The sequence below is a fragment of the Vespa mandarinia genome, chromosome 1 (assembly GCF_050613455.1).
Source record: "Vespa mandarinia isolate Hongniang chromosome 1, ASM5061345v1, whole genome shotgun sequence".
Classification (NCBI taxonomy): Eukaryota; Metazoa; Arthropoda; class Insecta; order Hymenoptera; family Vespidae; genus Vespa; species Vespa mandarinia.
The window spans coordinates 14,388,884-14,415,082 of NC_140810.1; the positions used below are offsets into that span (position 1 = coordinate 14,388,884).

Consider the following 26,199-nt stretch of genomic DNA (forward strand, 5'->3'; position numbering starts at 1 on the left):
AATAGTAGATTCTCCATGTCATATGCCATTATCTTTTTCTTTATTTGATTTCTTACATATTGATAAAAAATAAAAAAATAAATTATACAGTATTTATTTTAGTAGCAGTTTATTGAAAATTATTTTTTGCCAATCACTCGTATAGCTTAATTAATAACAATAATTATAAGAATTCTGTGTTGATTTTGACATAAAATAATGATAAAAAATATTTTAATCCATACGTGTCTTAACTGTTCTTGTTGTAACTTTATTTTTTTCACTGCAACAAAAACAGATATAAAATCCATTTAGAATTAAAAAAGTTAATAATATATAGGTTAACAATATACTTTAAATACTTACATGATATGGACAATAGCACCCCAACCAGATATAGCATCTCTATCACATGCATTTACCAAAGCTTGACTAATAGTTTCAAAAAGGTCATCAGCTTCCAAATTTGGCTCGTATAATGATTCGCACATACCATATAATTGTTCTGTACATGTTCCGCCAACTACAAAATCATCTGGTATGTTCAAATCACCTATCAGATCCATGTTACAAATAAATGGTTCAAATGTAACAGGATCCAAACCAGCAACAACTGGTTCTATAAAGTATGGTCCAAACCTTCTTTCGTACAAAAGGTTTGATATCATCGCAGCAAAAGTTTTAGGATGAATTTTTCTATTTTCTTTTAATTCATATAAATTCAAACGGAAACGCAGCCTTTCCATCACCGTTTGGCTATCGGTACTGAGACCAGGAAGTCCAACATATAAATGTGGTCCCATCTCGTATAGTTTTTGAAAGTCACAAGTCACAGTTTGCGCTTGAATACCAAATCTACGATCAGCAGCTATTGCCACACAATTTTTTCCTTTCATAGCTATTATTGCTCCACCATTGTACGCAAGTATACTCTAATAACAAACACCATAAATATTGTTTATAAAAAAAAATTATAAAACAGCATAAGAAAGAATTTATTATTAAATTATCTCTAAATAACCTTAAATATATATTAAACAAGTAAAACAAAATTTGCTTAGACTCCTAATAAAAATTTATTTTGTATTATATTATTGAAAATGTGCAATGTCATCTGTAAATTTAACAGTAATATACAAATAGAAAATTAATTATTTTTACTATCCTTTAATTGTACATATAAAAATATAAAAACAAATCATTTTAATTAATGTATATATATTTACCATTTTTAATAATATAAATTAATATAGCGTATTCAGTACGAATCTTTATGTACAACCAAAGATACACACGTACAGATTGTGATCCATAAACAACGTCTTATATAGACATGCTACTTTATATCAAAGTATTAAAAGTGAAGTTCATTTAAAGTTGCAATTCAGATCAGTAAATAATGTTTAATATATCAATAGTATCTCATTTAAATTAAAATACTAATTATATATATATATATATGTATAAGCAATTGCTAGTTTAAATACATTTTACAATAATAATAAAAGTGTATTTTCAATGTATAGTGTGACATACATACATATCAGATCCTTTCTATTCGATCTAAAGAGATCTGAATATACATAAAGTCCGCCATATTGAATTTATTTCGCGCGCGAAATTCGATGTAAGTGTTTATTTCGATCACTTTTGATGAAGAAAAAAAAAAAAGAAAAAAAATTCGTAAACCATTGGTTGATACAATGTCACGATAAATACATCTACTTGTTTATTGAAAATCAAAAATACATAATGACATAAATATATTAAAAGGATAATAGAAATATAGGAAGGTGAAAAATGGCGTACGATCGAGGTACTATGTTTGTATATAGAGTTTTTAGATAGCGCCAGTCATGACGATAAGGTAGCCCATCTATTTTCTCTCCCCTTCTACTATTCCTCCAAAGATAGCCAGAAAGTCGAAAGTTGAGAAAAAAAAGTATGGCTGGACGATGTTATTAAGAGATTCGTAAGTGAGTGGTAGAGAATATTTTGCGTACATTTAGTTGCGTTAACGGTGTAGTAAAAAAGAAATTTCCGTTAACGTTCATTTCATCAAGATTTAAGTAATACTAAAAAAAAGATAAGTGGATAAAGGAGAAGAAATAATAAACCAAGGACGAGAATCCGTGTTGTCGATATATAGAAGAAAAATAAATATGTGTTCGATCATCGCAGAATATTGCAAGTGTCATGCATTTTGCAACAGGGAATGACTCGCGATACGCCAAAAATAAGCGGTCCAGAACAGGTCCGTCGCTGTGATGGCTGAAATCGATCAGAGATCATTAAGTTAATCGAAAGGATTCGCGCTCTTTGTCCCCCTTTGACTTTTTGGTTAGTGGCCTCGATCCCGCGAACATCTGGATTGTGTAAAGTAGAGTCAGCTGTAACTCGCAATATACATACGTGTGTGTGTGAGAGAAAGAGAGAGAGAGTATGTGTGCGTGTGTCTGTATGCACCTTCATTAAAGATTCTAATTTCTCATCGTTTAATCACATTTTTTTAACGAAAAAAAAATAAAAATTTGGTGCTAAGTCATCATTCGTGTACGTGAAAAACGATGATCGAATTTGAGAATTACATTTCTATACTACAGTTCGTAAAGTGTTTCGAGTAACGTTCGATTTATTCCGTAGTCATACATTTTTGTTTCCTTTTTTATCATCATGCTCTCTTAAATCAATGTTAATAAGAAATAACTCCAAGGATCATAGATCTAAATAAGTATCTTTAATTGGATTAAAGACAAGAATTAGAGCGACCATGAAATTCCTTATATTTATATGTATGCAGTGTATTTTACTTTTATATATTATTTTTAAACACCAACGCATTATACATAAAACATGCAGACAAAGCCTTGTATGCCCGACCTGTTAACTATAGATTGAAGATTATTCTTGGAGTATATTTTAAGAGCCTGGTTTTAAGAATTTATAAACAAAGAACATTGACATTTCGGCATTTCATTTTATTTCATTTTCTTTAAAAACTGAGGAATCCAAGGACCGTCATAAATTAATAACTTACAATCTTTTAATATTTCAGGATTGTGATATTAGGAATTATACCTTAAACTTTATATAGGTAGTTACTGATTTATTAATATTCAAATCGGGAAACTTGTTGACCGTGGATTAAGGAAAAAGATGTCACTAAAACCCAAGAGAATGGATTTTACTAGAACCTGGGATGTTTTGCAAGAAACTGTTAAAGGAGTAATAACATTAGCCAATATCCCTCGTGCTACGTGGAATGACAGATTCAGGTATATTAACAATTTAAATAAATAATTATCCATGTAAAGAAAAAGAAAAATATTTTGGTATAAATGAATTTTATTGAATAATTCTTGTTGCAGCGATGTGTATTCCTTGTGTGTTGCATATCCAGAATCATTGGCAGATAGATTATACAATGAAACAAAAAGGTTTTTGGATAATCATGTTTCTCAATTATTAACAAAAGTTCGTGCTCAAGGTGAAACTGGTTTGCTTCAGGCTTACCATCGTGCCTGGACAGAATATTCACAAGGCATAAACTATCTACATTGTCTGTATTTGTATCTAAATCAACAACACATTAAAAAGCAGAAACTATCCGAAGCAGAGCTTATCTATGGCACTTCTTCGGCTATGTCCGCTGATTGTCAAGAGCAGATGGAAATTGGTGAATTGGGTTTAGATATCTGGAAGAAAAGAATGATAGCGCCGCTTAGAAATTCTCTTGTTTCTCTTCTCTTAGAAAGCATTAATGCAGACAGGATAGGTGAGGCACCACCTGCTACAACCGATGTGATTTGTGGAGTGATACAGAGTTTTGTGCGGGTAGAAGAATATAAAGTGAAAGGACAATTAGATGTAAGAATAATTTCTATAAGAATATATTTTATATTATAATATAAAATTAAACTTTTATCATAAAATAATTAAAACTTGATATACTGATAAAATATTTAATATATATACATTAATATCTGCTATTAATTAGATGTATCAAGAAATATTTGAGAAACCATTTTTGGAGACTACCGGAGAATTTTATGCGAGGGAAGCCTCTGAATTGTTACAACAATCTGATGTTACTCGTTACATGGAAAGAGTTACTTGGCGACTTAATCTAGAAGAACTCCGCACGTGCAAGTTTCTTCACGTTAGTTCAATGCCTAAAGTATGTTTCTTTCTTTATCTAATTAATAATAAAAACAAATATATAAGTTTGAAATGTTAAAAATGACCAAATAATAATTTCTATAGGTAAGTCAGTGCTGCGAAGAAAAAATGGTAGCCGCACATCTTTCTTGGTTACATTCGGAAGCAGAAGCAATGATACAAAATGAACGCAGATGGGATTTATCTTTACTCTATGCTTTATTAAGGCCATTGCCATCTGAATTAGCTCCGCTTGTACAGAAATTTACTCAACACATCACGCAACAAGGGTTACAAGCGATCGGTCCATTACAAGGTGAAAATGTAAGATTAACGACATTTTAATTAAATACAAATTAACTTATTAATTTTAAAGATATTAAAAATATCGAAGAGATTCAATGAAAAATTTTCATTATTTTAGGTATACACTCAATTTGTAGAAAGCATGCTGGACGTGCATACAAAATATTCCGAATTAATTGGAGATGTATTCAAAGGAGATCAAGCTTTTATAAGTGCTCTTGATAAAGCGTGTTCAGCTATCGTCAATCACAGATCCATTCCGCGTCAACCAGCTCGTGCACCCGAACTCGTACGTAATAGTAATTTTATTGGTTTATCCGAAAAAAATACGATCTTTAAACCGAACTGTTTAATAAAGTTAATGGGTACTATTTCCATGTAGCTTGCCAAATACTGTGACTCACTTCTAAAAAAATCTACTAAAGTTGCATCAGAGGGCGAAATAGAGGAAAAATTGGGACGATCCATAACTGTATTCAAGTACGTCGATGATAAAGACGTTTTCCAAAAGTTTTACGCTCGTATGTTGGCTAGGAGATTGATACATCAACAATCTCAGTCAATGGATGCGGAAGAGGCCATGATCGATCGCTTAAAACAAGCCTGTGGATATGAATTTACAAATAAATTACACTGTATGTTTACCGACATGTCCGTGTCTGCAGATCTAAATGCGAAGTTTACAGCCAGTCTCAGAGAAAGAGACGCGGATAATCAATTAGGCATCGGATTCGTGGTATATGTATTACAAGCTGGAGCGTGGCCTTTGGCTTTGCCACCTTCGCCTGGTCCTTTTCACGTTTCACAACAATTAGAAAAATCTGTACAGGCTTTTGAATCTTTTTATCACGCGCAATTTAGTGGTCGAAAATTGACCTGGTTGCATCACTTGTGCCAAGGAGAATTAAAATTTAATTATTTAAAAAAACCATATTTGGTGACACTGCAAACTTATCAGATGGCTTTGCTACTTCTTTTTGAACATTGCGACTCTATACAGTGCAAAGAAGCAGCGGCATCGTTACATCTATCGCATGATCAATTAATGAAGCATGCCGCGAGTCTCGTTGATAGTAAAATTCTGAAAAAATCGACAGAGGGTGACTTAGAGGAAGACACGGTTCTTACACTTAATTTTGATTATCACAATAAAAGAACGAAGTTCCGTGTTACGGTAGCATTACAACGTGATACGCTCCATGATACTGAGGCGACACACCGTAGCGTCGATGATGATAGAAAATTGTACCTGCAAGCAGCTATAGTTCGTATAATGAAAAGTCGAAAACTTTTGAGACATAATCAACTTTTACAAGAGGTAAGATTCGTTTAAAGAAATTCTTTTTTTTCTGAATTTCTTTATGATTTGGATTAATATTATTTGAACATTTATAAATGTAAGAATTTATTGCAGGTACTTGGTCAGTCTAAAGTTACTTTTGCACCCTCCATCGGCATGATCAAAAAGTGCATTGAAGCGTTGATAGATAAGCAGTACATCGAACGTACTCCAAACAGTGCTGATGAGTACTCTTATGTTGCGTAACCTTATCGCGAAAGACATCACTAATTTATTTCCTCGGGATGTTCCCTTTTTCGTTCAGTTTATCATTGTAACACCAATATATATGGATTTCAATTCTAAAGCAATTTTCTTTCTTCGATTATACGTTTTTTCTCAATATAGAATCTCGAACAGAAAAGATCCATACGCTTTATGATAAATCTTAATGTCATTTCGAAGATTAAAGGGAGCATCTTGAATCGCTTATGTGCTCCTAAATCGAGCGATTAATATTTTAGTCGATTCCTTGACTTGTAATATATGCACATCGAATAAAGAGGATGTTATTTTAAGCCGGAGTAAAGAATTACTTATATTAAGAATTAGCAAATGTAGCGTCATATCGGTAACTTTATTAATTATCGTTAACTTAATCTTATTGTTCTTTCTAAATTTATAATGACTATTATCATACATCCTTTATTGCAGTTTGATCATACCAAGGCTTATTAAGAGAAAAAAGTTTTACATATAAGCCTTTTCTTACAAAATCTATATAACAATACTCAAAATACATTGCTTCTTTATCTATTATCTGGATATCTCTTGTCAGTCTCTAGTTACTTTTGAGACACATCCTCAAGGTACCTTTTTTGGTCCACTTAATTCCATCTTATTAATATATTGCACAAAATACAATACATTTTTCTTCAACTAATTGTATTGCCGCACTTATTCATATAAGATAATTTTAATTCTTTCAATCAAAAAACGTTATGTAGATTGACGTTTCGAAATTAGGAAACTACAAGATTTTATTTTTTGAGGGGACTTTGTATTATTAAGAACGCGATGTTTTCAATTGTAAAAGTTCAGGATCTAGTAATGGATTGTCATCTGTTTCTTGTTCTGGTGGCTTATTCATACCATTAACTACAAGAGGAGAAGCTGTGGCTGTGTTGCTATATGGTGAAAAACCAGCCCATTCCATTCCAAGGTAAATAGGTGGTGGGCTGCCTAATGGTGGTTCAAGTAATAAATGATCGGATTGCTGTTGCTGTTGCACTTCTTGACAATCCGATGTGGGAAGATAAGGTGTTAGGTGAGTTGCAACTTTACACTGCTTCTCCTGTTTTCGCCATTTGGCTCGTCTATTTTGAAACCATACCTAAAAAATAAGTATTTTTAAATACTTATAAAAACATTAATATTATCTTTTATATATATAAAAAAAAAATATACATATAAGATAATGTGAACAGATAATTGATATATTTTACGTTTTTCCAGATAAGTGTTTAGTGCAATATGATATAACAAGATATTTAGAAGATATACTACCTGAACTCTAGCCTCAGTTAATTTTATCCTCAGGGCAAGTTCCTCTCTGAAGAAAACATCAGGATAATGTGTTTTTTGAAACGCTCTTTCCAATTCTTCTAATTGAAAATTTGTAAAAGTCGTCCGGTATCTTCGCTGTTTTCTTTTGCCAGTTCCTCCGGACGATTGTCTGTCTTCGTTTCCAGGACTTGGCGAAAAATCGTACGCTATATACACAAATGTAACAAATCTAATTCACTAACTTCTGCGTTAAACAGTTAAGATATACGACAAAAATCAGAAACATATTTCAGAGAGTGAATACCACATTTCTTTGATTTGATGTAAATTTAGATTTCGATAACTTTGAGAATCTTGAGATACAGTCTTTGTATATTCGAGATTTCAAATTGAATATACTTTTGATAATGTATTAAACGTATTCTATATTTTTGAATATATAAAATTATTCATAATCACGCAAATTCATATATAATGTCGTAAACAATTAGGAAACACTCGCAAAAAGATGAATCGCGCTCCCGTCGCGCTCCAGTCGTCAGTACATCATGTTTAATCTCGTTGCATTCATCATCGAGTAAAACGGTTCATAACAGTTAAACTGATTACCACTAATTCTATTTAAAAAAAGGGCTGCCTATCCGCTTAATGCATTTAGCAATAATTTAATTGAGTCTCTCTCTACCCCAACTTGCAGGCCGACATGTAGAGAAGCGGTTAATTAAATCAGATCCGGGGTAGCAGGGTGCACTTACTGAATTTTGTAGGAAAGCAAACCGAGGAAGATTGTGTGCTCATCAGACCGGCCAGAGCAGTTGACTGTAGATCTCCTCCAGAATTGATCTCGTCGTTAGCTCCTCCGGAGGCGACGATCGCACCGGTAGATACCAAAGGGTCACGCGGTGCACCAACCAAAAATAATTGTCTACTACCCTCGTTACCGCTCTCATCTTCTTCTTTTAAATCCATTATTTGTAAAAAGAATATTCACTTTATTTGCTCTTTTTTAAGTTTACACTTTTCTTTATTTGATTCTTTATTTTTTTGAAAGGCTAACCGAGTAACAGCCTGGCAGAAGATTCGCAAATGGTAATCGAATCACTACGTGGTTAAGAACTTCGTTTGGATAGGCAAGCAGCTCTGCAACTCTGCCGTTTCTTTCCTCTCTTTTCCTCCTTTTTTTCTTACACCTGTACGTAGTAGAAAGAGGAAGAGAGAGAGAGTAGGGGACGCGGAGTATATTTAACGTGAACTCCCTCAAGAGGGGTAGTGAAGCCCCAAAAATGTATTGCTTGTACACCACGAATCAATAGTACGGGTGTACAGTACAAAAAAGTATATCTGATTTCTGTATCGTTCGTTGGGCTTTACTTACAAGACTTTATAATTTATCGCAGTCGAAATAATGACGCTTCTTCATATTACAGAAATGTATGCGGAAGTATGTATAGTACGTACTTTCGCAATCCTTCACATATTTTTTCTTTTTGTTTTTTTTTCTTCTTTTTTTTTAACTGAACGATCTTGATCTTAAATTGGTTAATGTGTATATGAAAAAATTTTCATTTTTGTTACTTACGACATTTATTTTTCTTGCTTTAGTGTATTCCAATATATACAAAGTTTGTAGTATAATTATACTTAAAGAGTAAAATTTCTATATGTGGGTGCCTTAAGTATATACTAGAATTATGAATATAGAATATTATGAACTATTTTAATTATAATAATTATTTTATATAGCAAAGCTTATTTTAAAGAAAGTACGTCTTGATGCATATAAAAAATAAAATTGTGCACATAGTATTGCAGAGTTATAAAATAGTGAATAAATTTTAGATAATACATATCCATCACTAAAAGTGCATGATAGATTCTAAAGATAGAATTGTAGATAATAAGAACCCCGTGTCACATTACACAAATGTGATAGAAATTTTTAATGTAATGATTGGTCCCAGATCCCAATACGGACCAAATATCAAGCATCTTACACATAAAACAGCCGAACGCGACTAGTTGACACTAGTAAGTCGTCGTCAAAAAACTTTGTTTCTATTACCACGTTGCCACTGTTTGTAAAAAAAAAGGATCAGTTTCAATTAAATGTGTATTATTTTTTTTTTCTTTAATATAAAACTTTAACTTACTTCAATACATTAGCTGGCATCATTTGACTTTCCGGAGCTGCTTGAATCAAGCTCTGCCACGTATTTGTACTATTTGGAATAACAAATCCAAATTCAAAAAACCATTCTTCCAAGCAACGACCCTTAAAGAGTACTTTTTGTTCCAATCTAAACCTTTCCATTGGTTCTGCAGAACTGAAATTAATTTCTCTAGACACTGCACGACATTTCAGAATCTTTTTTGGTACTCGTGCTTCATGTTCAACGTCAGGTATAGATCTACAATTAAATAATGCAATAAATTTAATAATTCACTTTTTTAATACAAGAGCATTTATAGGTTATGGGAATTCAGATATTCACAAATCTTCATTGCCTTGCCATAAAATCTTTCCGCTATCAGCATCTCTCAAATTCATCCAGTTACTATAATTAATTCAGTAATTAAGGAAAATAACATCCTAAAAAGAGAAATATTATGTTACGAAAATACTGTTTTGACAGTAATGTTAACCTATATATCTTAACCTATCTTCGTAGAGTTTGCCGAATGCATGAGATTATTCGTAAATATATATTAATAAAAAGGATACACTTGAAAGCCTTTGAGTATGTCTTCACCTCGAGATGGCATATTTAAATAGATATGATTATAAAATAATTACAGTATATATACAGAAATACGATACAAAAAGTTCAAACTTCCATCATACTTAAAAATTGTAAACATAACACTTTGCTATAAAAATTAAACATGGATGATAGACCGACTACTTTTAAATCAGTTGGTACTACAGATTACTTTTGTATCCACTTAGAAATATCTTAGTTATACAATTAGATATTTTATCGATCTATGTTTAATAGATATCAGTTGTATCGACGTACACGTAACAATTATCTATTTTATCGATGCTAACTCATGTCGTTGATCATATACGAATCGTTTTACACACATGTCAAATATAACAGTTCTATCGACTTGACTAACCAAATTAAAACACTTCAAAGATTTACGATAATTCTTTATAATTTCTTTTGAAGGAATCTATTATCAAATAAATTATGGCTATGCTTGCAGAACCTCGACGAAAGCAAAAATGGACGCTAAATCCACGTGGAAAGGATTGGTCTAATAGTATAAAAAAATAAGATGTTATAAGATTGAATTAACAACGCGAATTACTCTTTTAAATTTATTTGTAACTTAATCATAATTCGATTTATAAATCTTATTAAGGATGTTATAGGTTAGATTATATTTTAATATGTTTCAATTTAAATATATTACATTTTAGATACAAATAAATTTGGACAAAGAATGTTAGAAAAAATGGGTTGGACAGCTGGTAAAGGTCTTGGTATTAACGAACAGGGTACGACACAACATGTGAAAGTTAAAGTGAAAACTGATACAGTTGGTGCGTAATATCTTACAAGCATATTATATCACATATATATATATTACATAAATCTATTTAAGCTTTTATCTTTTGAAGGCATTGGTTTTAAAAATAATCAAGATAAAGCATGGACAGAACATCAAAAGGCATTTGATAGTTTTTTGAACCTTCTACAAGAAAATCAAGATTCTGAAGTGATCAAAAAAACAAATACAGAAAATTCTGTAGCCAATATTCAATCATTAGAATTGAAATCTAAACAAAGTCGTGCACGTGTACAGTATGGATATTATATTGCTGTTATTATAAAATACGAATGTTTAATATATTTCAGTTCTAATCAAAAAATATTTCACTTTACAGTTATCAAAAATTTACACGTGGAAAAGACGTAAAGAAATACAGTGCAAAGGATTTAGCTGATATACTTGGAGATAAACATATTCTAAATAAGGAAAGTAAAATTGAAGGACTGCAGAAAGATGATGCAAACGTTACCAATACTGCACACGTTGAAAATATTACAGGAGGTGCAATTACTATAAATAAAGGCAGTATTACTGATTATTTTAAAAAAAAGACTTCACATTTTCTTAAAAATAAAGAAAATAATAATACGAGTTGTATGGATGTATCTGACAATGAAACTGAACAATACAGAGGTTTTGGATTTATATCCAAAAGTCCTAATTGCAAACAAACTAATAAGTCAAAGTTTAAATGCAATTATATTTTTGATAATCCTGCTTTAGATTTACATAATAATGACGATGTACCCAAAGAAAATACGAAATGCTTGAATAAGAGGAAAGGGGACTCTTCAATTGAAAATGATATGCAAAATTTAGGTTATGAAGAAAACTCTGCAAAAAAAATAAAAATTGATGATAATGATACAAATTGTAAGGAAGGTTTTATGAATATGGCTCTTGATTTAGATACAGATGTTAATGAAAGTCGTGTAACTAATAAATTTGAAGTCCCAAGAGTAAAACTTGGTCTTACAAACGATGCATTAGACCTAACTGATGAAATTCATGAGAAAAAGCGAGTAACATTTAATAATCACGTGGAATACAGTACAGATTCTAGTAAGAAGAAGAAACATACTGGTACACTGGATAAATTTGAAGTTGATTCTAAGAAACGTAAAAAGAAACAAAAACAATTTGTTTATACTAACTCTTCAAATAAAATTGGTTTCATTAATGAAGGATTAGACATTAATTTAATACCTCAAGAATTAAAAGATAATAAAGTAAATGAGTGTAAAAGTAAAAGTAAAAAGAAAAAGAAGCAGGAACAACGGAGAATATCTAATCTTGAAACAATAGAAGAAACATCAGAAGAAGCAAGTACAAACAATGGTAGACAAGTTGAAAACTTGAATAAAAATTTATATGCAGATCTAAATAATGAAGAATGTACGTATGAAGAAAATAATATAGATATAAAAAAAAAGAAGAAAAAGAGTAAAAATAAAACACATGAAATCGTAACAGTGACTGATGACATTGATGATACAATTAGTTACATACCAGAAAACATAAATTATTCACAGAAAAAAGAAAAAATCAAAAAGAAAAAGAAACATATAGCAATAGATGATGATGTTACTTATGAAAAAATTACAGAAAAGGCAAAATGTAAAAAAAAATTCACAGAGAAACATAAATATGAAGAAAATGTAGTTAATATACCATTAGACAAAAATGAAGAACATTTAATCATTGAAGAAACTATAGTTGATGATAAACCTACAGAAAAATTAAAACATAAGCGGAAGCGTGATAAAAAACATGTAAATAAAGAGCTAAAATGTGAATTGGAAGATAGGAAAAATGAAGAAGTACCTTGTGAAAAGGTACAAGATAACGATGAAGAAATTAAAGTGAAAGCAAATATTAAACATGATATAATCAGCCACAAAATTTTTGATAATACAAATAAAAACGATAGAATAATCGTTGAAAAAAATGTTAGCGATATGGAAATGCAATTACAGAATGTGAAACATTCGAAAATAGACCCTGAAGAAAACATGACAGTAACAAAAGATATAAATTTTTGTGGAGAAAACCCAAAAATGTCTAAAAGAATATTGAAATCATTTTTTGATTTAGATTACATATTAGACTTTCCAGGTTCTAATATAAAGAAAATAAAAGGTTATGGTGCAGATATATTTCAATAATTTATGATTAGATTGTTCACTATTAGACAGTTATAGTGACGATATAATTTATTTGTATTGTGAAATATATATTACATTTGTAAAATGTATAATTAATTTTTATACCAAAACTTGAAACAATTATAATTATATATATTACATACACAATAAATTATTATATTGCTTCTATATTACATTCTTATTCGTTTATTCTGAATATTTTGTAATATTTGATTTATGAAAATAAAATATGAATTTAGGAAATGACAATATTTTACAATATATAGAAAAACAAAAAAAAGATATTTTTGAATTGATTTATGTAAAATTTATGTGTACTAATACTATCATAATCTGGATGGATCAATATACATTTGATCCATCGTGAGATGGATTCATCTTCGGTGAGGTAGTTGATTAGCGAGTGTTGGAATATAATTCCGGATCCATTGAATTGTCGAGGAACTCAATTCCATTATCAAGGGATTAAACTTTTACACGGAAGCTTATGGTAATAGTAGATTACTGTTTTATCAAACCCGTATATAATATAGGTAATACTTCCTTTCTGTTTGACCAACGGAATAAAAATATCGGTAAAAGATCTAGCAAGACTCTGTTTTATCAAACAAATAAATTTCCATTTTTCCGCTTCACTTCACTTCCTCGTATTATCATTGTGTGATTATTATTATTATTATTATTATTATTATTATTATTATTATTATTATTATTATTATTATTATTATTATTATTATTATTATTATTATTATTATTATTATTATTATTATTATTATTATTATTATTATTATTATTATTATTATTATTATTATTATTATTATTATTATTATTATTATTATTATTATTATTATTATTATTATTATTATTATTATTATTATTATTATTATTATTATTATTATTATTATTATTATTATTATTATTATTATTATTATTATTATTATTATTATTATTATTATTATTATTATTATTATTATTATTATTATTATTATTATTATTATTATTATTATTATTATTATTATTATTATTATTATTATTATTATTATTATTATTATTATTATTATTATTATTATTATTATTATTATTATTATTATTATTATTATTATTATTATTATTATTATTATTATTATTATTATTATTATTATTATTATTATTATTATTATTATTATTATTATTATTATTATTATTATTATTATTATTATTATTATTATTATTATTATTATTATTATTATTATTATTATTATTATTATTATTATTATTATTATTATTATTATTATTATTATTATTATTATTATTATTATTATTATTATTATTATTAATATTATTATTATTATTATTATTATTATTATTATTATTATTATTATTATTATTATTATTATTAATATTATTATTATTATTATTATTATTATTATTATTATTATTATTATTATTATTATTATTATTATTATTATTATTATTATTATTATTATTATTATTATTATTATTATTATTATTATTATTATTATTATTATTATTATTATTATTATTATTATTATTATTATTATTATTATTATTATTATTATTATTATTATTATTATTATTATTATTATTATTATTATTATTATTATTATTATTATTATTATTATTATTATTATTATTATTATTATTATTATTATTATTATTATTATTATTATTATTATTATTATTATTATTATTATTATTATTATTATTATTATTATTATTATTATTATTATTATTATTATTATTATTATTATTATTATTATTATTATTATTATTATTATTATTATTATTATTATTATTATTATTATTATTATTATTATTATTATTATTATTATTATTATTATTATTATTATTATTATTATTATTATTATTATTATTATTATTATTATTATTATTATTATTATTATTATTATTATTATTATTATTATTATTATTATTATTATTATTATTATTATTATTATTATTATTATTATTATTATTATTATTATTATTATTATTATTATTATTATTATTATTATTATTATTATTATTATTATTATTATTATTATTATTATTATTATTATTATTATTATTATTATTATTATTATTATTATTATTATTATTATTATTATTATTATTATTATTATTATTATTATTATTATTATTATTATTATTATTATTATTATTATTATTATTATTATTATTATTATTATTATTATTATTATTATTATTATTATTATTATTATTATTATTATTATTATTATTATTATTATTATTATTATTATTATTATTATTATTATTATTATTATTATTATTATTATTATTATTATTATTATTATTATTATTATTATTATTATTATTATTATTATTATTATTATTACTATTATTACTATTATTACTATTATTATTATTATTACTATTATTATTATTATTATTATTATTATTATTATTATTATTATTATTATTATTATTATTATTATTATTATTATTATTATTATTATTATTATTATTATTATTATTATTATTATTATTATTATTATTATTATTATTATTATTATTATTATTATTATTATTATTATTATTATTATTATTATTATTATTATTATTATTATTATTATTATTATTATTATTATTATTATTATTATTATTATTATTATTATTATTATTATTATTATTATTATTATTATTATTATTATTATTATTATTATTATTATTATTATTATTATTATTATTATTATTATTATTATTATTATTATTATTATTATTATTATTATTATTATTATTATTATTATTATTATTATTATTATTATTATTATTATTATTATTATTATTATTATTATTATTATTATTATTATTATTATTATTATTATTATTATTATTATTATTATTATTATTATTATTATTATTATTATTATTATTATTATTATTATTATTATTATTATTATTATTATTATTATTATTATAATTATTATTATTATTATTATTATTTATTATTATTATTATTATTATTATTATTATTATTATTATTATTATTATTATTATTATTATTATTATTATTATTATTATTATTATTATTATTATTATTATTATTATTATTATTATTATTATTATTATTATTATTATTATTATTATTATTATTATTTTTATTATTATTATTATTATTATTATTATTATTATTATTATTATTATTATTATTATTATTATTATTATTATTATTATTATTATTATTATTATTATTATTATTATTATTATTATTATTATTATTATTATTATTATTATTATCATTTCATTATTATTTTGATCAATATAACATTTTATAGGATGCGAATATGTCTTTATTGTAAGACACATCTTTATTGAAAGTTGTAATCAACTTTCAAGTTTTAATTAGCATGATATAAACAAAAACCTAGAAATTTAAAAAAGTTTTATAATGAACAAAAAACTTATAGATTAAATCCTTAAATGAGCAAATATAAAATCTTTCAATTAGATAAAATATAGAATGGTTCCTTTCTACTTTTCAGTTAGATAAATAGAATTTTATCTTAAAATACATACCATTATAAATACATGTTTGGAGACATAAAGATTTGAAAAGTTTTAAATAATAATATTATAAAAGAACTAATTGTGTGTGCAAATTAAAATTTAGATTTAAATTATATCATTAATCACAAGAGTAAAAGATATTTCAAAAAGTTCAAAAGTATCATTTCATAGGTTAAAGAAAAAATAACAATAATTATTATGAAAACTCATGTTCATCAATTGAATAAGTATCATACATACAAGATCTCTGAAAATGTTAACTTGCAAACATTGATATTTATTTAATTCCTTGCATTGTTATGATCAATGACAATGGTTGAGTTAACAAAAGTTAATTCAATATGGAAGACAACAAATGCATTGGTGACAATTACAAAAATTCCTGAAAGAATAATACTGAAACTCAACCATTGCACTATAAAAAAATATCATTACCATAGAGAGATATGTAAGTTAAACTTTATTAATCATAAACTTGTATAATCATTATGAGATTATATTCACTTATTTCCCACGTTGTGTAAGGTTGAATCTGATATGAAAATTTACAGGGATAATAATAGAAAGAAGTGTAATAAATCATCAAGATAAACCACATTTATATATGTTTTTTTTTTGATAAGTCTCACATAAAAATCATAACATGGGCACGTATTAATGTACCTCAATATCAATCCTGTAGATCTTTTGTGTAAATTTTTTGTCAGAAGGATGAAATAATTTTGAATTAGCATTTTCTCTTCTTTTTACTGATATACACAAGTCAAGAGTACTTAAGTAATCCTTCTAATTTTAGTCACTCCAAGTTATTTCATTAGTAAATAACAAAGAATTCTCAGATAAGTGAAATTTACTAATACAAGTATCTTCATAAAGTGCAAATCATTTTGCTTTTTTCACATATATGTATTGTCGGTGAAGCTTTTAATTGTACTCTTAACAGGCTTATTATTGTGTCATTTCATTTTGTTCCACTTTACTTTGCTTAAACATATACACATATTAAAATTTGAATGTATCGAGAAACAAACAATGATAGTATTGTATATTCATAAAATTTGCAATGCCATTCTTGTAGGTTCATACCATCTTGTTTTATACTGTTATCAACAAATATTACCAATGTATGCAATAAAATAAGACAAGGCAGTGTTCATAGCACATACGTATTTGCATTATTTAACTAAAAATTTTTGCATTTATCAATGTTTTATGTACTTTAATTTCCTATTGCATTAATGTCCAACCATTTTTAAAAACACAATATTTCAGGTAAGATAGTACTATGCTACATTTTAAAAATGATGATTAATACAATAAAGGTTTTATTATATTGCTCATTTCAAGATACGTATTCTTCTTAATAAAGAATACTTATATGATTAAGTTCAGCAAAATTAATGAGCTTAGAAATCGCCTGATTGAAAAATGAAATGTTGCATAATATTATCTCTTCCAAAATGTTTGAATTATTTATGATGATTGTACTATACGTTCGTACTTATATCCATTCTTATCTGCTGCATAATAAAACAGAATGTTAATCATGTAACTTTCACGATATTCCGTATACAGATTTTTTAATAATACGACTTTTTATTAAAGAAATTATTTTTCCAATCTCTAATCAGACTTTATACATCAAATTTTACGAAAGTTACGTGATCTTTACTCTGTATTAATTTATCTAACATAATATATATATTCCTAATCTAAGTATCTACGAAGTTGACCTAATGTATTTTTTCATATATTTAATTTCCACTTAAATACTCGCAAGTATACAATTGTAAGTGCAGTACTACTATGGTATATATATTTACATAAAGTGAAATTAGCTAGTATATAAATCTTCACGAATCCGGGTTCTTCGTCAATCTTATAAATGGTAAAATGAAACCATCGTATATACTCCCAATATAGTTTCCAAGCATTGCTCACGATACATGATTTTTGACTTTGTAAAATTTCTATACATGATTGTGGATTTATTTGCTGATAAATCAACGTGGCTTTGTCTGAAATCATATTTCACAATCCACTATATTTGTAAAATATTAACTATAGACATAAGAAAATGACACATGTGCATTTAACTATATCACATTATAACTAAAATACCCTGCAATATATGAAACATATGAAAATATCTTATTTATTTTACTGTTATTATATTACTGTTATAGAACATGTTATATTACTGACCTCTTCATCAGGAGCTTGAGTAGAAGCAGCTATCACTTGCTGCATCTGCAAGGGAGTAGTTCCACTTACAGGATGAGATGAGGACTGTTTACCAAATTTAACTGTATCCTGGGCTGATTGAGATAATTCTGGTCTCCTAAGATAAGCTGCCTCTTTTTTAGGTGGTACCACGGGTTTATTAGGTGGTACAGGAGGAGGAATGCCACGAGAAAGAGGTGGCTTTTTTGACGATAGTGTACCAGGAGCTTGAACGGCCTGTGTAGAACCAACGTGAAAACCATGCTTCCCTGCAGTTTGCGTTGATGGTACTAATTTTGCCATGCCACCAGTATTAGGAGGAACAGCTACAACTGGTCGTTTGTCCATAGCCTGAGAAATGAACATGTAGCACAGCCAATTTAACATTCATGAAATCAGATATAAATATATCTCCACATGAATCCTACATATTTCCCAATATTTAAGGTAACATTGAAAAAAGATCACGCTAAGGCACCGATCCAAAGCAGGAAAATCAATGAAAAACAGAAACAATAGCAATTAAAGGTGTTGAAGGTCGTGTAATATATATTATATATATTATATATAGACATTACAAGCAAATTCTGAAACAGTGATACAAGAATTTTCGTATTAATATAAAAATAAACAAATAATAGTGTGCAGTTAATATAGATTCTGCAAGAGGATTTAGGTATGCGATGTTCGTTTATATGATGTGTCAATAGTCATAATAGTTTAAAAAAAACTTTGTGGCTAACAATAGGATATTTTATTTTAATGAAAATTTTAATAGTAATTATAAAACTTTTAGGTGGTAAATGATTACTAATGAGGGTGTGTGCTCTAAAGTCTGAATCATTATTGTCAAACTTGAATATAATCAAATTATATTATTTGTAATTATATAAATAATTATATGCAATCTAAATACTTAAGCAATATCGTCATTTTATAAATTCAATACAATTCTAAAATTTTTCTGCCAATACATAGCTAAAGAAGGTCATAACATGATTTAAGATTACAAATATGTTTCATGCGATGATGATTTCCGAAAGATCGTTTCTTTTTCTTTTGTTTTCTTTTTTCTTGAAAAATGTATATAACCAAACCATATAGATTTAGCAGTAGCGATTATAGGACAGCAATTAGGGAAGATAAGCAGGAAAAAATTGTAAATAAAGCTCAGAAATTAATTGCATACAACTTTTAATGAAGGACTTAATTAATGTACATACTGAATAATAATTTTATGTACATAAAATAAGAACATTATAATAAAATATTGTCCTAGGTATCGATGATATGGTAACTTATAAAAATGGCATACTAGGTGTCTGTGATATAAATATTCAAAGGTTTCATTAATATTCAATAATAATGTAAATAGGACAACCAAATCATACTTAATCAAAAATAAAAATTTCAGCATAGAAATCTGTGGCATTTTTAATATTTTTTTACTAAAGCTATAGCTTAATAATATTTAATTTATCTTTTCAAATAATCTAGATTAAAGAATAATTCGTAAAAAAAACATTACAATAAGCAATTCTTTGAAAGTGTATATAAAATTACACTTGATGAAAAAATCATCAATATATGATTAATGAAATTTCGAACTTTAAAGTACAATTTCAGTAAAAATTAAATTTTTTTTAATATAACATATAAATTAAAAGAATGAAGAATTATGTTAATAGAAAAAATATATCTACTCACTCAATTACAAATTCTTCTTTGAATTTTATGTTAGAATTAGAATTAACACAATTACAATAAAAATAATTAGATGCCACAGATTTTATATTTACTATGTAATGTAATATATGTACATTTATTGTGGCTATTCAATAATTACAGACTAAAACATTGTATTTGATATCTACAATGTTAAACTATAAGACTAGAGCAGGGTATAAAGCTAAAATTATCTATAGATGAATAATATACGCATTATATATTTAATGCAATTCAGTTTACTAAGCGAAAACTTTCTTTTGACTAGTAGTTATAAGAAAATTTTGCTATAATCATTGAAGATAATACTTCAGAATTAGTTTTTAATATAATAAAGCTATTGTAAAATATATATATATATATATATATATATATATATATATATATATATATAAACATTGAGAAAATAATGTTTTTATAGATATTTGTTTAAAAATATGTTTTATAAAACATTATCACTTTGTTCTCATCGCTTATTGGTAATTTATAAAACTATCAAATATGGATTAGATGCAAAAATATTTCATATTACTTCCAATCAACTGAACTATTTTTCTTATATGTATATTTATTTCAAATTAAATTATTTTTCTTATACCTCTGAAACTTTCCTAATATAAATGATCTGTACAAATGCTAATTTTATTTTCGTACATCATTTTGTTACTATTATTTGAAGTTTCTAAATAGTAATAGTTGCTATAGAGAGCCTATATACTTACATTAGACGTTTGTGCATCATGCAGATTGCTTTTACTTTTCTTTTCACCAAAAAAGAATAATAAATCATTAAAACTTTACTGCTATTAATATAAAAATATTTTTTGTGTGCAGTACATTTTCTGTGTAAATAGGCTCTGTACAATTATTAGATTAGAGTAGAATGAGGGTGGAAATGTGAATAATTTACCTGTGTTTCCGAAGGGACTGCAGATTCACCACTTGTTGGTGGTATATTAGGCACATACGTAACTCCACGTAATGCTTGCCCAGGTGTCACTGATCTGGCTATTCCTGTTGCTGTAGAATGCAATAAAATGTGAGTTGATGATAAGTATATAGTTAAAGAAAAATAATATGAAATATGTAATATCAATGTACTATGAAAATCAATCAAAACTTGAAAATATAAATCTATTATTATTGCAATAACTATTGATGCATCAATTTCTCTGTGAAAAGTGCAATGTATTCTTATAATTATTATAATTATTCTTACTTGGTCCGCTGACAGGTACACTAGATACAGTTGCAGTAGGTTGAACAACTTTACTACTGACCATAGGTGTGCCAGTTCCCAGTACCGAAGTTTTGACTGAATAAAATATATAATTATAAACTATAATATATCCTTATTTTGAGTGAAAAATATAATACATACTTGTTTGTGATGTATTAGTCGGCCTCAGTGTTGGCATAGCAATTAAATTAGCTGGCTTTGCAGGTGGTGGTGGTGGAGTTGTCCCAATGCCTCTTGGCGGACCTCGTGCTTGCGATTCTTTCCATGCTTCTACTTCATTTTTTAATTTCTCTAATTCTAATTCAAGATCTTTTGCTCTCTTTTCCTCTTTAACAAGGGCTTGTCTATACTGTTGTCTCTCCATATCAAATTGTGCCAATTGTTTTTCTAATTCTGCTTCCATTTGTAATGATTTTTTACTTTCTTCTTCAAGACCCTCAGCCATAGAATCTATTCTTACTTTTTCTTCACTTAATATCTGTGCTAAATCTTCAGATCTTTTTCTCTCTTCAATATATTTCATTATTATCTTTTTACGTTCTGCCAAGAGTAAAAGTATTATTTGTTTCTGACGGTTTTTTTCTTCTTCTAGCATATCAGTTATCTTTTTTAATTCAAGCTCTATTCTTTTTTTTTCTTGTTTTTCTAATTCTAATTCTTTTTTTAATCTGGTTCTTTCTATTTCAAGTCCATAAGTAATATCATCACCCTGAGCAGTATCATGCTCATGTTTACGCTTTTCTTCTTCTAATTCTTTTATTACCTGACAAATAATAAATCTAAATATTAAATTTTGTTACATTTGTAGTAAACTCAATAAAGAAGAAGATGAAAGTTTATTTTAAGACGAATACATACAGCTCTATGCCTTAGTTCAGCATCTTTAAGAACTTTATTCATTCTGCATTGAGTTCTCCTCTGTTGCGTTACAAGAGCCTCCAAACTGGCAACTTGTTGATCAATTTGATTTCCTTCAGGTCCAATAACACCACCCACAATCGCAACATCACGAGCAAGTGCTGCACGTGGATCTGCTGTATTACTAAGGTACCGTGAACTAAGAAGATGTTTCATCTTCTCTGACTATACAATAAAAGGATTTACATACACATATATATGTATATATATAAACAGGAACAGACATACATTTTATATCACATATCCATGTATACTTATAATAATATACACATGGAAATGAACAATATATTCAAAAGCAGGATTATGAAAATGCCAATAACTAATTATATTTTTATATGCTTGTTAATTATAATTTATCATAATTTTTTGAGTAAATTATTAAAAATCATTTACTAATGATTATTAATTTAATCTTAGAGATATAAGATATATTATTTTATAAGACTTAAATTTTATATAAATAAAAATTAAATGAGCTTCGCAGAGATAATAGCTTTTGGAAATACCATAATCCAAATACCATAAACGCGCATAATAAAAAGAATTACACAGACTACATTTTAATATAAGAATAAATTAGATATATATGCGTCAATGAAATAAAAATTAGATAAAATTACTTTTAAAGCTGCTATCACAATGTCTCTAGCTTGAAGTTCTCCTTCTAGATATCCTAATAGTTTTAATAAATCACTTCTATTCAACTCCATCTTTGGATTGCGCTGTAACAAAAAAAAACTATGATGTATGCAACATTATAAAAATATTAATTTATAATTTTCAATATTTAAAATGAAATGATTAAAGTTCTTCTTTGTTAGGTAAAAAGGGATATTCGCTTGGAGGAAAAAAAAAGAGAAAAAAAAGGGTATATAAAGAAGAGCGCGTAGCACCTATTCACACACACACAAACGTGAGAGAGAGACATGCATCCTTTGTTTAGTAAGGTATGATTCTAAGGTTAATTTTATAGAATTATCTTAGTACCTTTAAAGTGTTAGAGGAACTTTTGTCAAGTGGTTCTATGTTATTGGACTGTTGAAGCTGTTGTTGTTGATTAGTATGCGACGATAAAGTGGAAGAAACGGATTGTGTCTTCATGGTGGTGACTGTAGTACTTGACACAACAGCTCCTGACGGACCGTCTACCGGCGGCGGGCTTGGCGAAGCCACGTTAATGATATTTTGGTTTTGCGATGCCATCATTTTTACTGCTTTGAAAGTTCTTGATTTAAAAGTTTTCTTCTTTCAATGATGCCTAACGCGGCAGCAAATCGTCAATCGGTTTCTTCGTTGAAGCGTATTACGAAGAATAAATGTAAAAGCATAGGGCCGTTCAAACTTCTTGGTTCCTAATATCTTGCGTTCCGTACTCATGTCGAAACTGCTGACCCCCTGCTGCAGTTAAGTCGACAAATAAATGCCATATACTCGAATAATTTCAAATCTTTCCTCTCCAATTCTCCTAACGCTTCCTTGAGCAAAGCCGATCGATCCTGCATTCGGCTTTAGGAGCTCAGACTGGCTTCGGCTCTTGACAAATCGATCATAAAGCGCAGCTCGCGGTTGAGAACTGGCCTCGTGTAAGGCGAAGCGCGATCCGCTCCTCGCCCATCATAGTTACTCCATGATCGAGAAGATATCGACGGATCGACGCAAGCGCCTGATTTCAAATTACAATATCGTCAAACAATTAATGGAATAAATGTATAATTACATTGCACATACCGATATAATACCGATCTTTGTGTTTTTCTTTTTTCTTTTTTTTGTTTAATTGACTATCTTCACTTTTTTTTATTCTCATACATTTTCCTTCTTTTCAAAAAATAAATTTTTTGAATAGTATTTATTATTTTTTCTTATTATATTAATAAAATTGTAGGTGTTTATTCATATTTCAAATTTTTGTTTTTATCTTTTTTAGTATTTATTATTATATTTATTTAATTTTCTTTTTTTTTTTTTTAATTATTTATTTGTAAGTAATATCAAATTTATATTTCAAATTAATAAAGAACTTGTCTATCAAGCGCATAAAAGATAATGCGACATTAGCGCCCCCTATAGGTAACAAAATCTTAACTACAGGTACCTTTTATCGAGTTTTGCTTCTTATCTCACGAAAATATACGTTTCTATGTACGTGAGAATACCAAAAAGTTAGTCAACTTTGTGCAAATTGCGACTGCAATTATGGGTTCCCTACAGCTGATCCGTAATGGTATATTAATCATTATATTAAATTATTTGCTGATTAATAAAAAAATTATTTAATATTTTTCTTTCTTTCTCGCCATTTACGTAATTTGATGTAATAATAATTTTGTATAATTTTTAAAAAACAAGTTTAATTATTATTATAAGAAAAAATTATATTTATCTGTGTTATTTCTATAAATAAATAAAAAAAAAAAAAAAAAGAAAATGACATTTCAAACAACTTTTAAATTATGTCAATTAATTTTTCTGTTGCTATTATTCATTTGACGAATAAAAGAAATGTTAACCTATATATAAACATTTATTATCGTTTTGTAGGGCCTAAGCTCATATCTGTACCAAGTATTTGGAATACGTATTCGGTACGTAACAAATACTATTATATTAATAAACCAGAAAAAGATATGACTCTTGAAGATTATGGTACCAATCTATTTATGCTCGAAATTTTTCGTGGTCTTGGAGTTGGGTTATCTCATTTCTTTCGAGAACCAGCAACAATAAATTATCCTTTTGAAAAAGGTCCTTTGAGCCCAAGATTCAGAGGAGAACATGCATTGAGAAGGTATTTATAACATAATAAGTAATTGAAATAATAATGAGAAAAGTCATGATATGTTTTATTATTCCTAAAAGTATATTATCATCTATAACTATATTTGCACTCATTTATAATATTATTTTAATAATAGGTATCCATCAGGCGAAGAAAGATGTATTGCATGTAAACTTTGTGAAGCTGTATGTCCTGCTCAAGCTATTACCATTGAAGCACAAGAAAGGGAAGATGGATCTCGTCGTACTACGAGATATGATATCGATATGTCCAAATGTATTTATTGTGGTTTTTGTCAAGAAGCTTGTCCAGTAGATGCAATTGTCGAGGTATATCATTCAATTATAGAATTTAATACAAATAATTTTTATGTATTTCTAATTTTAGGGACCAAATTTTGAGTTTTCCTCTGAAACTCATGAAGAAATGCTATATAATAAAGAAAAATTATTAAATAATGGAGACAAATGGGAATCGGAGATAGCTAGTAATATATATGCAGATCATCTTTATCGTTAATGAAGTCTGTGGTTTGATTAAACCACACCAAAATATTTAAAAATGTTATAAAGTTTAGTATAAAAATAGCATTAGCACAGATCAATATTTATCTAAATTGATTGAAAATATATGGTATCTTTGTGTTTATAAATGCTTACAACAATAATTGACCTTATTCTGAACTCAACACATTTTGTTTTCCAGGATAATAAAACAAACATTTCTCTTAGTTAGAGCAAAAATAATTTTATTTAACTAACTTATTCCTTTC

General features: G+C 26.6%; 7 protein-coding genes across 17 annotated transcripts; 3 read left to right on the forward strand and 4 right to left on the reverse strand.

The window, feature by feature from the left end:
- Positions 1–92: 92 nt before the first annotated feature.
- Prosbeta3 (proteasome subunit beta type-3) lies at positions 93–1,351 on the reverse strand. Its single transcript, XM_035879798.2, has 3 exons — positions 1,206–1,351; positions 346–911; positions 93–262 (listed from the first exon to the last, which is right to left on the reverse strand). Exons 1-3 carry the CDS (start codon positions 1,206–1,208, stop codon positions 214–216), a joined length of 618 nt encoding a protein of 205 aa, XP_035735691.1. The 5' UTR covers positions 1,209–1,351; the 3' UTR covers positions 93–213.
- A 445-nt stretch (positions 1,352–1,796) lies between these two features.
- Cul2 (cullin 2) lies at positions 1,797–6,300 on the forward strand. 10 transcript variants are annotated; one of them, XM_035879783.2, is made up of 8 exons: positions 1,797–1,951; positions 3,035–3,254; positions 3,348–3,846; positions 3,977–4,156; positions 4,243–4,461; positions 4,562–4,732; positions 4,826–5,761; positions 5,858–6,300. In XM_035879783.2, the coding sequence occupies exons 2-8, from the start codon at positions 3,136–3,138 to the stop codon at positions 5,987–5,989; spliced, it is 2,256 nt and encodes a 751-aa protein (XP_035735676.2). In that variant the 5' UTR covers positions 1,797–1,951; positions 3,035–3,135; the 3' UTR covers positions 5,990–6,300. The 10 variants fall into 10 exon arrangements, with proteins under 10 accessions (XP_035735676.2, XP_035735677.2, XP_035735678.2 ...); XM_035879784.2 differs by having other exon boundaries at positions 1,821–1,955; XM_035879785.2 differs by having other exon boundaries at positions 1,830–1,951; positions 3,074–3,254.
- Positions 6,301–6,452: 152 nt separating this feature from the next.
- Positions 6,453–8,442, reverse strand: LOC118447634 (uncharacterized). The gene is made up of 3 exons (XM_035879796.2): positions 8,044–8,442; positions 7,289–7,494; positions 6,453–7,115 (listed from the first exon to the last, which is right to left on the reverse strand). Exons 1-3 carry the CDS (start codon positions 8,255–8,257, stop codon positions 6,789–6,791), a joined length of 747 nt encoding a protein of 248 aa, XP_035735689.1. The 5' UTR covers positions 8,258–8,442; the 3' UTR covers positions 6,453–6,788.
- Positions 8,443–8,886: 444 nt separating this feature from the next.
- On the reverse strand, positions 8,887–10,196 carry PrBP (Prenyl-binding protein). Its single transcript, XM_035879799.2, has 4 exons — positions 10,011–10,196; positions 9,781–9,843; positions 9,439–9,696; positions 8,887–9,360 (listed from the first exon to the last, which is right to left on the reverse strand). The coding sequence occupies exons 1-4, from the start codon at positions 10,049–10,051 to the stop codon at positions 9,279–9,281; spliced, it is 444 nt and encodes a 147-aa protein (XP_035735692.1). The 5' UTR covers positions 10,052–10,196; the 3' UTR covers positions 8,887–9,278.
- Positions 10,197–10,312: 116 nt separating this feature from the next.
- On the forward strand, positions 10,313–13,157 carry LOC118447630 (uncharacterized). Its single transcript, XM_035879787.2, has 4 exons — positions 10,313–10,555; positions 10,716–10,838; positions 10,917–11,100; positions 11,184–13,157. Exons 1-4 carry the CDS (start codon positions 10,483–10,485, stop codon positions 13,012–13,014), a joined length of 2,211 nt encoding a protein of 736 aa, XP_035735680.2. The 5' UTR covers positions 10,313–10,482; the 3' UTR covers positions 13,015–13,157.
- Positions 13,158–17,029: 3,872 nt separating this feature from the next.
- Positions 17,030–24,281, reverse strand: Naus (cortactin binding protein N-terminal like nausicaa). 2 transcript variants are annotated; one of them, XM_035879717.2, is made up of 8 exons: positions 23,636–24,281; positions 23,269–23,370; positions 22,589–22,813; positions 21,872–22,493; positions 21,710–21,805; positions 21,401–21,510; positions 18,748–19,116; positions 17,030–18,560 (listed from the first exon to the last, which is right to left on the reverse strand). In XM_035879717.2, exons 1-8 carry the CDS (start codon positions 23,852–23,854, stop codon positions 18,546–18,548), a joined length of 1,758 nt encoding a protein of 585 aa, XP_035735610.2. In that variant the 5' UTR covers positions 23,855–24,281; the 3' UTR covers positions 17,030–18,545. The 2 variants fall into 2 exon arrangements, with proteins under 2 accessions (XP_035735610.2, XP_035735611.2); XM_035879718.2 differs by lacking the exons at positions 17,030–18,560; positions 18,748–19,116 and adding an exon at positions 20,944–21,251.
- A 430-nt stretch (positions 24,282–24,711) lies between these two features.
- Positions 24,712–26,157, forward strand: ND-23 (NADH dehydrogenase (ubiquinone) 23 kDa subunit). The gene is made up of 4 exons (XM_035879747.2): positions 24,712–24,872; positions 25,190–25,436; positions 25,564–25,756; positions 25,815–26,157. Exons 1-4 carry the CDS (start codon positions 24,845–24,847, stop codon positions 25,944–25,946), a joined length of 600 nt encoding a protein of 199 aa, XP_035735640.2. The 5' UTR covers positions 24,712–24,844; the 3' UTR covers positions 25,947–26,157.
- Positions 26,158–26,199: the final 42 nt, after the last annotated feature.